This window comes from Phascolarctos cinereus, unplaced genomic scaffold (genome assembly GCF_003287225.1).
Source record: "Phascolarctos cinereus isolate Bilbo 61053 unplaced genomic scaffold, phaCin_HiC Scaffold_5;HRSCAF=322, whole genome shotgun sequence".
In the NCBI taxonomy this organism is placed as follows: domain Eukaryota; kingdom Metazoa; phylum Chordata; class Mammalia; order Diprotodontia; family Phascolarctidae; genus Phascolarctos; species Phascolarctos cinereus.
This window is the reverse complement of record NW_027555958.1, coordinates 129366753-129378936: the sequence shown is the minus strand read 5'-3', so window position 1 is coordinate 129378936 and position 12184 is coordinate 129366753. Positions and strand designations below refer to the sequence as shown.

Below are 12184 nucleotides of genomic sequence, written 5' to 3'. Positions count from 1 at the left end.
TATGAAGTCATACAAATATTGTTCATGACTAAGCTCAGCCTTTTCTTTCCCCCACCTAGCAAAGTGGCCAGTTTCTATTCAGTACCTTCTCGAAGGCACCCAGTTTTACAGCTTCATTTTACTCCTTACGAAGCTCATACCCCCCAGCCTGAAACTTATCTGTTTCATCATACATGTAGGTTCCCAAGACCTGAGCTAAGTTACCAGAATACTAACTTATACTAACGGAGGGAGAAGGCTGGAGGGACCATTCCTATATAATATGCACATTTTAAATGGTCTTTTTGAGATAAGACTTCAGTCTTTTCTGGAAATAAGGTTTTCCATGGAGCATTTTCTTCACTATTTTGCTAATGTAGACATAAATATGATTCAATTATTTCAAAGTATTACAATTAATCCAAAAGATTTAAAAGAATAAATACCAGGGCACTTTGCTCCCACAGAACTTAAAAGTCAAAAGCCATTTTGACCATGCATAATCCCTTAACATATAGGTTAAGCCAGGGGTGAGGAACCCGCGGCCACAAGTGGTCCTCTAGGTCCTCAAGTGCAGCCCTTTGACTGAATCCAAACTTCACAGAACAAATCCTCTTAACAAAAGGATTTGTTCTACAAATTTTGGACTCAGTCAAAAAGCTGCACCCAAGGACCTAGAATGCCACTTGTGGCCTCAAGGCTGCAGGTTTCCCACCTCTGCTTTAGGCCAAAGGGGAAAGAGCAATAACTTAAAGATTCACATAATTTCAAAAGGGTAAAATGAGGGGGAAAAAAAAGTTGGAATGGAGCCAGAGAACTACTGGCTAGCCATAGGCATATATAAATATTGCGCTTGGTGCTGTTGAACAGCTGAATATTTCTGATTTTTAAACAACTCCATAAGTAACCCAGCATGTACAGGTAATGCCCCCATATTGCCTACCCTACTTATGACTCTATCCAAATGGGAAATTGACCAGGCTGTTTCTTTTGTACAAATCTTTGCTAATGATCTATAACAAGCTGTATCAAAGATCCCTAAAATTGCCACCCATGAATTTTTAATCTCAATACATTTACACTTCAATTAACCTAGTAATAATATGATTGACATGTACCAATCATTTTCTTGTTACTCATATTTAAGGATATGCATTTTAAATATTATCATGTTTTACATAGGATTTCTATACTACTTTCCAATACACTTACCAGTAATAGGGACTTTAACCCAATGAGGCAGTAAAACACAAAAATAGGAATCAATATTAAAAATCCCATGTTGAATCATTAAATCATTATCAATCTGAAGAAATATTTGAAATATTCCTAAAATGGCTTTTAAAATACAAAATTAAACATAATGCAATCCCCCTGCACCTCCCTCAAAAAAAAAAAATCCCACACATCCACAAATTTCCAGGTTTCTAATGATGAAGAAAATGAAATAAGATTTGCACATCTTTCAAAATTAATTGAAGTTTTAAAAAGTCACTATTTTTAAAATTATTTTCAACTATCATTTTTTTTAAAATTAATGAAAATACATGCATGCAGTAATTGCTAATATTCTCAGTCCTGTAGGATCAGCTCTGCACTAATTTTGCTTAAGTCTATTCCTTAGGTGGCAATTTGATATACAAAATATTACTCTTATAACACTGATAAATCAAGTAACTAAGATTATAGAAAGATATTTACTCAGTTTCATTTCCTGATTTCACAACTATACAATTCTTTATTTAATCTCCTTGCTACTAGCAATTACAGATCTGTTATTTTAGGGGTAGTAGGCAGAAGCAGGACATGTCCTGATGATATATGGTTAAGCACCCAGAATTCCTTAGTATAGCTTCTCTTGACCTTTCTGCTAATAATGTCACCCTTATTTCTTTTATCTTTGTGATAATCATGATCATCATCACAGAAGTCAATGGGCAAAAAGGGCAGAAATAAGCAGATTTCTGCCTATCAACCATTGGAGTACGGAAAAAAAAAACCTTTTTCCTTGACCAAATTCAAGTTCAATTCAAATGAACAAAGAGTTATTAGGTGACTACTTTAGGCAAGGCATAGTGCTAGGCAATGAATTAGTGCCTTTTATTCTTAATATGATTATATGGTATATATGGAGACAGTAAAAAAAAATGCTTAAGCTAAAACCACATTATGGGTTCACAAGAATCTCCTGAAATCATAAGAGGGCAAAGTTTTTTGATTCCATTTAACTTATTACTATTAAAATAATACTCCTTAGATCTTCTTTATAGAGGGAAAAAAATTAAACAAAGCATCTGTTCAAAACTCCTTGAATAAAACCTCTGCATACCATTTAAAGGTCACCTAAAACTGTAATATTCATATGCAAAAATTCACAATTTTTTATTAACCTCATTTGTTTTTGATATGCAAATCCCCTTTACAATAAATTCCCCTAGTCATACGGTTTAATGATAAATTTTTACTTCAGGTATTTTAAAATAGAATTGAGAAAATCTCATATACTTTAGATTAAGTTTTATAGTCAAGTTAATCTCAAAACAAGGTGGTTTTGTTGTTGTTGTTGTTGATTTGTTTTCAACAACAACAAAGTCTTTGACCTCAAGGATGACTTATTCTGGATTAATTCTAAAGGTTTGGTGATCTAAATGTATCATGTATTAGGAGCAGTTCATGGTTTAGTTTCAGTTCTGTTAAAACTCTGAATTAAAGAATGTACTGTTTTAAATGTGGCACTTAATCTAATTTTATTGCCATCTGAGTTCATAAACTAAGTAGTGAGTTGACTCTCACTGCACTGTCTGATAAGAATATGGCTATCTATCATCAGAAACAAGCTGCTCCAAGCGCTGCACTCAATTATTTTGTTGACAGACCTCACAACCATGCAAAGAAGCACAATCCATGCAGGAGTGGATGATAAGGGACTAGGTCCTCACCTAACACAGCAGTTGGCACAAGTGGATCATTGGGCACTGCAGGGAAACAAAGCTCATGAAAAAATACATTACCCTCAATTTCTGTTTTTTTTATCCCTTGTTCTTCCTTCTTTTTTCCTCCCTCCCTCCTTCTCTCTTTTTTTTTTCTTTTAAAGGGATTATGTTCAAAAGAAAAGCTCAATTAAACCTTAATTAACATGGGCTATAAATTTAAAATTCAAATTTCCAGCTTGGGCATTTTCTAGTACAAGGAAAGGGGTATCGGTTATTAACATTGTACTAGTCACTTGGAAAAACAAGACTATGACTGCTAATTAAACGCCAGGAAGCTGCAAATTACCACCTTCAGGATACTTTTATTTGCTAAAGAAACTAGGGATTTTGTACATAGCTAGTCCATAGTATTTTCAGAAGTTACTCTCTCCTTCTGACTGGGAATCAGTAAGTTATGGAGGAAAGACTGCTGGATTGGGAATCAGATCAACTAGGTTGGAATCTAGCTCTGTAACTTGTTATCTCTATGATCTTGGATAAGTATCAACCTCCTTGGACCATTTGTATGATGATAGGGTTGGACCAGATGTCCTCTAAGGTTCATTGTAGTTCTAAATTTTGGATCCTATCATGAAGGGAAAAAAATTGTTTAAACTGTGATAGAGTGGTACTCTGTTTAACCCCTTCCCTAAACTTATAATTGGACATCTTCTTCTATTCCCACTGACCTCTCAAGCTGGGCAGCAAGGCATGGGTATTTACATTAGACAACAACTAGATGTTGGCAGTGTGCCACTTCCAACCCTTTATCAAGCTTTAAAGACTTGGGTGAGGGGGAGAAGGAGGCTTAAATTAATCAAATAGTAATAAAATGGTGGAGAAAATGATCTGCCTATCATTTTAACAAAACTAATTTTCAATAATAATAGCATTTTCTTTTTTCCTTTATTCTTACAATATAATGAAGAGCTAAAGCAAAATGGATCAAAATGGCACTCTTAAATTTAACATCAAGTTCTGAAATTAATCATGTAATACTTCTAAGTAATAATTCAGAGGGAATACAGCAGGGCATAGAGAGGTAAAGTCAGAACTGAAAAAATTCTACAAACTAAACATTTCAGAAGTAATCTCCCTCCCTATGAAAGATATAAAGATAAACCTTACAAATGCTTTATGCTCACAATGCTACTCCTACATCATCCTACAAAAGCAAAGATAAGAGAATTTTACAGTTTCTTTTCTCATAAAGGCCACAAATTCATAGTTAGAGTGAAGGACAAGAGTTTGAACAACAAATTTCCAAGCTGACTATACCTTTGGACATCATGCCACATATTAAAGGTGAAATATCTGTACTAATCTGGCTACTTAACTTTCCATTTCTGTGTTTTTCCATAGATCCTTGGTAGGGAGATATAAAGAAGATTTTACAGGGGTGGTGATCCCTACATTGAGTCATAAATTTCACCTTCAATATATGAAGATTCAGATTTTTGCAAATGGAAACACAAATGGTTAAATGTGACAACTGTGTTTTCGCAGTTAAAACAAACAAAAAAACCACTTCAGTCTGGCTACATAATTAAAACTATCCTCCACAAGTTGGTAATTTGACCTGAAGGGTGCTTGCTTCCTCAGAAATAGTGCATCTTGAGGCTAAACCTTTCACTTTCAGCAAGACTATGATATGAGAAATATTTTTAAATGTGTTCATCTCTTCTGATAAGAACTACTCTCAACCTAAATACACAGCACTCAGGGAGGCCAAAAACCACTTTAATAGCTTGGTAAAATTCTTACCCACATACTTACATCTTGGGCTAAAGTTATGAGAATCCATGAATGTAATGGAAAGTGGGTCCTCTGCATGAAGAGTACTCTGATCTGCATAGCTCCTATCCATTGCATTTACCATGTGTGTCATCTCCTGGCGGGTATTCCCCATGGCATCCTTTCGTTTTTTAGCAAGCTTGCTGCCAAATCAACATATTAAAAGGAACATATTAGTACACCATTTGAAGAGGGAACTAGCAATATGTAACTCAGGACAGCCTGGGAGCAAAGATAAAGAAGAAACTTGTAGGATATAAGCACTAGTGGTAGTGAAAACTCCAAAAAAGAGGTTGACATAAGCACATTAGTACTTCTTAGTTGCCACAAAAAATATTCTATTTATGCTGTATTGAAATTTCAACATCCATGTCTTCAGAGCCTTAGCCTGTCATATTTTTTTCTCCCTACCCATCCCATTTGTGTAATTATGGTGCTAAAGGGTTTAACTATATTTTACTAAAAATAAGCATAGAAACTCATGAGACTTCTCAAGTTAAATTTAAGTTTTGCTGTTTTCCTGCTGGATAGTTAATTTCTCTGATCTACTTAAAGGTTTTCCTCTAGGGAAGAACTTAATGATTGCTTCTTCAGAATTATTTGCTAAGAACACCCAAAAATATTCACAGAATCACATTTTTCGCACTTTTCATACTATGTACTTCTATCTTCAGTTAAATGCATAAAGCTCAACAATTAAATGCTTAGCAACAATTACTTTACTTTATCCACTACATGGTAAAAAAATATTCAGGACCAGCCATTACTCAATGTAGCTTAAATGCACACCAATCCTTAGGCTCAAAGACAATGTATGCAAAAGTGCCTTCAAAGAATCTATGAGAATTCAATACATGTATGGCAAATTCAAAATTATCTACTATAATCTCAGTCCCAGAAATATTAAATGATATGCTCAAGGTTAGAAAGGCAGTAAGTGGTATAGCTAGGATTCAGATTAGGTGTTATGACTTTCCAAACAGCAAACACACATGTTCCAGTGCTGCATAATTAAAATTTCCCCTTCAAAAACTGCTGATGATTGAAATGCTACAAGTGTTTAATTAGATTTAGAACTAGCAATGTTAAAAATCTTTCGCATTTGGAAAGTGACACTTTTATTTTATGTGGCAAGTAAAACTACATAACTAGCTAACCTTGTGCAAAAGGCAAGAATGTGAAAGGGCAGGGTCTCCCTTCCCATCCTAATGATATGGCATACTTAGATAAGGAAAGGAATCTTTTATACATTTTCCGAATTTTTCAGCTTTGTGTACCTGAGGTAAGTTGATCAGTGGCCTTGCTCATTTTATTATTCTGGTGGCAAGGATAAGGAGTACTTACTAGTTCTTGTTTTTTTTTTTTTAAAGGCAATTGGGGTTAAGTGACTTGCCCAGGGTCACACAGCTAGTAAGTGTTTGAGGCCACATTTGAACTCGGGTCTTCCTGTGCCCAGGGCTGGTGCTGTATCCACTGTGCCACCTACCTGCCCCTACTTACTGGTTCTTTATGAAAGTTCTATGCAAATCAGGCCATGATAAAGATTTATTAAAAGGAGATCCAAAATATTCAAAATCACAGACAATTTAAATATGATGGCAAAGGTAATCAAGGAGTCTGGTGCTAGGCAGCATTAGTCAGTAAAGATTTTGTTTCCTACTTCCATTCTAATACCAAGTATGATAATATTTGCAAACTGTAAGACACTGATATTTGATATTGATATTCGTTGAATGAATGCTAAATGTCTAAAGATCATTACTGACACTCTGCACTCTTGGGAACTCTATTAGCACATGATCCAAAGGGGATTGTATGCTCCCAAAGTTATAACACCAAACCTCAGAATTAAATCACAGAGTGGCCACTGTCCAGAGCCCATGACAGTCAATGGTTACTCTGGAGTTGTTAGCTGCCTCAATTACTTAAGGTACAAAAGAAACCTAAAAGTGCCACCAGGGAAGTTTCTCAATAAGATTATATTACAATAAACTGGATATGGCTCTTGAGTGACAGAATAATTGAAGTTAGGTAACTCATGATTTAACGCAATGTAATTTCCTACTCTCTGTTTTGGACAAAGGTATTATTAATATGATAAGAAATATTTTTTCTATTGTTATATCATATAATGGATCATGGTAGAAAGCTATTGCTTAGTCCTTTGGGCTAAATTTCATTGGCTGTAAATTAGAAAAGAGGCAGAGGTGCAAGAACAGCAGATTAAAGATTGGTCCATCAAGGGAAGAGATGTGTTACATTTTTTTTTAAACCTAGGCTAGAATAAAAAACCTTAGTAACAGCTTGAAACACCTCATGCATGTATTTCAACTCTTATTTGCCCATCTCTTTGCCTGAAAATTGGCACTTTATCAAATTTCCAATTCTGTAATTTCATAAAAATAAATCTACGGATAAATGATTACATAAAATAGTCCATGGTGAATAATGACATATGCAAATAAATGGCAAAGAACATTAACTATGTCCTCTGAGACATTTATTTATGGGGTATAGGAGAAGAATGAGTTGGCAAAAACGTATATGGGCTTGAATTTTGAGGTACTTACTTTCAAGAAAGCAATAATGACATGTTGAAGATGGCTGGTGCTGAATAGATTGGGGGAGTGACACTAAAAGATGAAACTGCCTGAACATATGGATAATTTATTTGCATTTCTCTATTGATGAATAATAAGAAATGATTGTGTCAATGGGTGACAGTTACAGTTGAAAAAACTTTTATGGCACAGATCAACACTGATATTTTAGATTCACAAATCTGGATTACTTGACAAGCTACATGTGTCCCCATAACTTTGTTCTTACACCTTGTTCCCCACAACAACCCTGTGAGGTAGGTTTTTATTCACTTTATCTTACAGTTGGAAAAAAAAACATGGCACCAAATTTAAGCATTTTGGTCTAGAAACCAATTCCTCAAGGTACCTTTGATGACAGCTTGCTATTACATCATACTCTGGTTTTCTTTCATTCCCTTTTCTAATTCAATCCCAGAGTTTTCAAAATGTCCTCTCTGATTCATATTTGATTTGCAAGTTTTGTGCTCTTCTCTGTATATTTTCAGGGGATTTAAACTTTCACTGTGTCACCCTTTGGCTCAACTGAGGGAGTTGGGGGAAGAAGGATGTCTACATCTGTGCTTTCTTCAGTGTTGGCCACTCAATCTATGCAAACACTCTCCACCAATGATGATCAGCAACTTGCCTATAACTTATAGCAGTAGAGAGTTACTTGGGTCACTGTGAAATTGACCGACTGGCTCACAGAGCCAGTATGTGTTAGAGGCAATACTTGAACCCAGGTGTTCCTGACTTTAAGAGCACTCCTCTGATTTAGTGTAATTTGAAAATGACAAAAAAGAATTTATAACTCAATTACATTATGCAACATTTTGTAGCAGAGTTCTATGACAAAGCAGTCTAGTTATGATAAATGTCAATAGACTTTTAAAGCCTATTAGCATATTACCATAACTGTGGATAGTCAATAATATTATAGTGTCTACTATGTTCTAAATGTATCTAAAATTTATAATTGGTTAATGTTAAGCATATTGATATTCTTATATCTAAACACTCATTAATTCCTTATATGTCCAATACTTTCTTGCCCTTAGAAGACTTTCCATATAATCTGAAATTTTGGACAGTTAAGCAACTCATTAGGCAAGTACTTAAGGCAGACAAAAGTACAAATGACTTTTATTATCAAGCCAACATTCACAAGCATAAACCTATGCAGGTGAGTGTATTAATGGGAAAAAATGTTCTACAGCATTATTAAATGGTTGGCTTTGTGAACCATTATTTAACAAAAGAAATATCATTCAAAGCAATATCATTCATCACAATAAACTAGAAGCTATTTCAGTTTATGAAAGATTGCTTTAACCTCTTTTCAACAAGGTCAATTTATTAGTCTCCTAACTTTTTGATATACTGATATCTGAGTTGGCCTATGTAACGCAGCACTGCATTAATAGTAGCTGTCCCAAGGAATAGACTCTATGGGATTACGGTTGCCTTTCCAGAGGTCGTGGTAAGGAAAACAGTCCACAAAAATATTCCACAATTGCTCATTTTGGAAAGCCAGTCTTTCCAAGGTAAGGCCAGGCCTGCTTTGAAGCAATCAAATCCCACATAAGCCCTAAGCTTTCAGGAAACCCTTCCATCCAAAGATGATCCAGGCAGGCCCATGAACCTTTTATGGCCTCAGGTCCCATACCTAGATTTAGAAAAACATAACTAGCTTTACAAGACAGATAAGTATAATGCTTCATGCTGTTATTAAAAGCTATTCATACCAAGGCATTTGGTCTTTGGTTATATACTACTCCCACTCAAAATTTACTTTAATTTATAATGAATCAATTCATCCTACCCAAGGCCCCAACAACTCACTACATTTTGTTGGTTTACAATACTATAATTCTGCATACTTTACATGTATATTCTGACTGATTTGGGGCCTAGACCAAATGATACTTTAATAACAACACACTTTCACCTCCCTAAGTTATAGGAAATCAATTTAGATGTTTCTATGCTAGATTTAATTGATAGCATGTTGGTTTCCTGAAGAATCAGGTATGATGATTTCATTTTTTAACCTGAAAGTATTAGACAAATATAGGAATTAATGCCTTGTAACCATATTCTCCACTTAATCTGGTAAGTTGAGCTATGATATTCTGAGGCTAAGATGTAGGTCTGGCTTAGTGAATTGTCTAAAGCTATTCATGGAAAGTAGTAAATAAAAATTGGAAGAAGCTCAACATACGGCAATACAATATCCCTTTAAAAAAAATACTAACAAAGTCCAGAAACTCAAAGGAAGAGATGAGCTTTCTGATTTTAGAGTCCAAGAAAAGAGATCACCATTTGAAACTCTACTAGAATTATAAAGCCCTTTCTTCATTTTTTTGAAAAGGGATACTGCATCTTACACACATAAAGAAGTACGTCACCCATTTTCTACTTACAGGTAGTAGGAGTAAGAATAGTAGCTCCTCCTGGCAAGCAAATCACAGACAGTGGAAAAAGAGAAGCAATGGTGAATGAAAAGCGTGACTCTGTCACATTCAATAAAGCAGAAAAATGTGCGTTAAAAAAATAAAATAAAACCAAACTCATGTTTCTTCAGTCAGCAGTTCTGCTTGCTTCATGCATTGATTAGACTCCCTTTGCCATGCAATTAAACACACACAAGCAATACAAAAATGAAGTCTGAAAAGAGATCATTTGAGAAAATAACATGCTGATATTTTATTTATTGCCCCCCCCATGGAAGAATTAAGTGGATTATGTCTTGTCAACATGCAGTTAAGCACAATATGATTCATTACCATCTAGATGTCATGACAAATGGAACAGCTGTGTATAGAACTTGTGCACTACATAGGCTTTTTACTTTTTAGTTACAAAACCTAAACATCTGATATGTTTGTTTATTTTGTACACAGAATGACACCTAACATTTACAGAAAAAGGTTTTTTTAATCCTAATGGTACACAGGTGTATACATATGTTATATGAACATATATATATATGCACATATATGTGTACATATAAACCATACACTACACACACACACACACACACACACACACACACATCCACAAACATTTTTAGAGTAGATGCATGTGAACACATTCACACACACAAATGTTTACTGTATTGAAACATAATTTTAACATTTTGGTGTTTGGAAATGTTAATGTATTCATGCTGAGCATTTTAAAATATCATATATATATATATTATATATATATATATATATATATATATTATATATATACATATATGAACCAATGAAGAAATGGCATAAGTCTGGAAATATTTCAATGGCGATTAAATCAAAAAATGACACTGCTTTTTGAAAGATGCAATATCCCTTTCCTTAGCCTAACCACTTACTTTATATAACTCTAGTTGGTACTTTTATTCAACTGAATTTCAACCCATTCTTTAAGAAAACAATAAGAAATACACAACCCCCCATTTCAATACATAAAATAAGGAAGAGAGAGCTGCTTACCCACTCATATTTTTCCCAGCAAGGGATAGTCATGTTTGAGAACACTGAGGATTCTGTAACATTTCTTTTCTTTTCTTTTTTTTTTAAAGGCAATTGGGGTTAACTGACTTGCCCAGGGTCACACAGCTAGTAAGTGTCAAGTGACTGGTCTGAGGCCTCATTTGCACTCAGGTCCTCCTGACTTCAGGGCCGGTGCTCTATCCACTGCACCACCTAGCTGCCCCTCGTTACATTTCTTATACTAGGAAACTAAATAGATCCACCCTTTCATGGCTTTCTTTGTAATGAGCTCACGGTAAAAGGGATACTACATTATGAATTCACTAGCAACATATGCTGAAAATGTTCATAATTTTTTTAAACATTCAATTTCCTTAGAAAAATGTATGATTCAATGTGTGTATGTATACATGTATGGAAGTCATGTTTAGAGCTGTTTTTAAATTGCCCAAAGCAAATTAGGGCTCAGCTAATCTTGGCATATATCATTCCATGTTCTGAAGTTTTTATATAGTCATCATGAAAATATCTAAAAGACCATTAAAAAAAACACAAATTCTCTGGGGGTAGGGATGGAAGAAGGGAAAAGAAAGGTAAGCCCTATCCTCCATTCTACTGAGTAGAAAAGCAAATAAACTGTAATCATGAAAAATGGTCAAGCATTAGAGACTCATTAAATAGGCTGACTTTTCCCACCTATTTTAAATATAGACTATAAAGGAGTTCATTGGTGGTCTGTGTCTTTAGGTAACTGACAACTGACAAAATGTTATGCTTGGCACCTCAGTGCCTTGAGAGATGAGAGCGTTTCCCACAAGAGAATACCGCTGCTATTGTTGTGGAAAACGTGTAGTGACAGCATTAACTTACTATTCTAAGAAATTTTTATTTCAAAAACACTTTTCTTCCTTAAGAGGGAGAGCCCAGGATAAGGAAGGCTGTCAATATAAAACTTAAAGGAATATTAAGCGTTTTCAAATTCCACAAAATAGCTTAGCTTAGCTAAGCCTATTCCAGCTGGAAATGACTAACGATATGTAATTGGAAGCCACTCCAATATGCTCCTCTATCAGACATAAGATGAATGAATCTTAATGGTGAAGCAAGGTTGTAGTTAACTTGTGTGCTAGCAACTGTTAGCACTAGAACTAGAAACAGCATGATAGCAGAAGGTTATAGTTGAAAATCTGATTGACCTTCATTTCCAAATTTGTCACTAAGAGACTAGCCAATCTTGTTTCTTGCTTCACATAGAATGTAATTCTCAAATACAAAGGTAGACAACAGAGAAAAGGGAGAGCACTATTGGAGAAAGCACATATGTAGCTAACTAACACAAAACACTATAAGCATACCTAATGTTTCTAATGCAGACGCT

The 12184-nt window shown here is 34.8% G+C and overlaps 1 protein-coding gene across 8 annotated transcripts in view; it reads right to left on the bottom strand.

The window, feature by feature from the left end:
* Nucleotides 1-12184, bottom strand: part of PTPRK (protein tyrosine phosphatase receptor type K) — a 745494-nt gene that overhangs the window by 52254 nt on the left and 681056 nt on the right. For 3 of the 8 annotated variants that reach the window (XM_020987017.2, XM_078155154.1, XM_078155153.1), the window contains exons 15-16: nucleotides 4728-4888; nucleotides 2919-2954 (exon numbers count right to left, since the gene is read on the bottom strand). In XM_020987017.2, coding sequence (XP_020842676.1) covers nucleotides 2919-2954; nucleotides 4728-4888 — 197 coding nt within the window. Of the gene's footprint in view, nucleotides 1-2918; nucleotides 2955-4727; nucleotides 4889-9750; nucleotides 9781-12184 lie in introns of all 8 variants that reach the window. The other 5 variants (XM_020987019.2, XM_020987020.2, XM_020987021.2 and 2 more) reach the window with 3 other exon arrangements.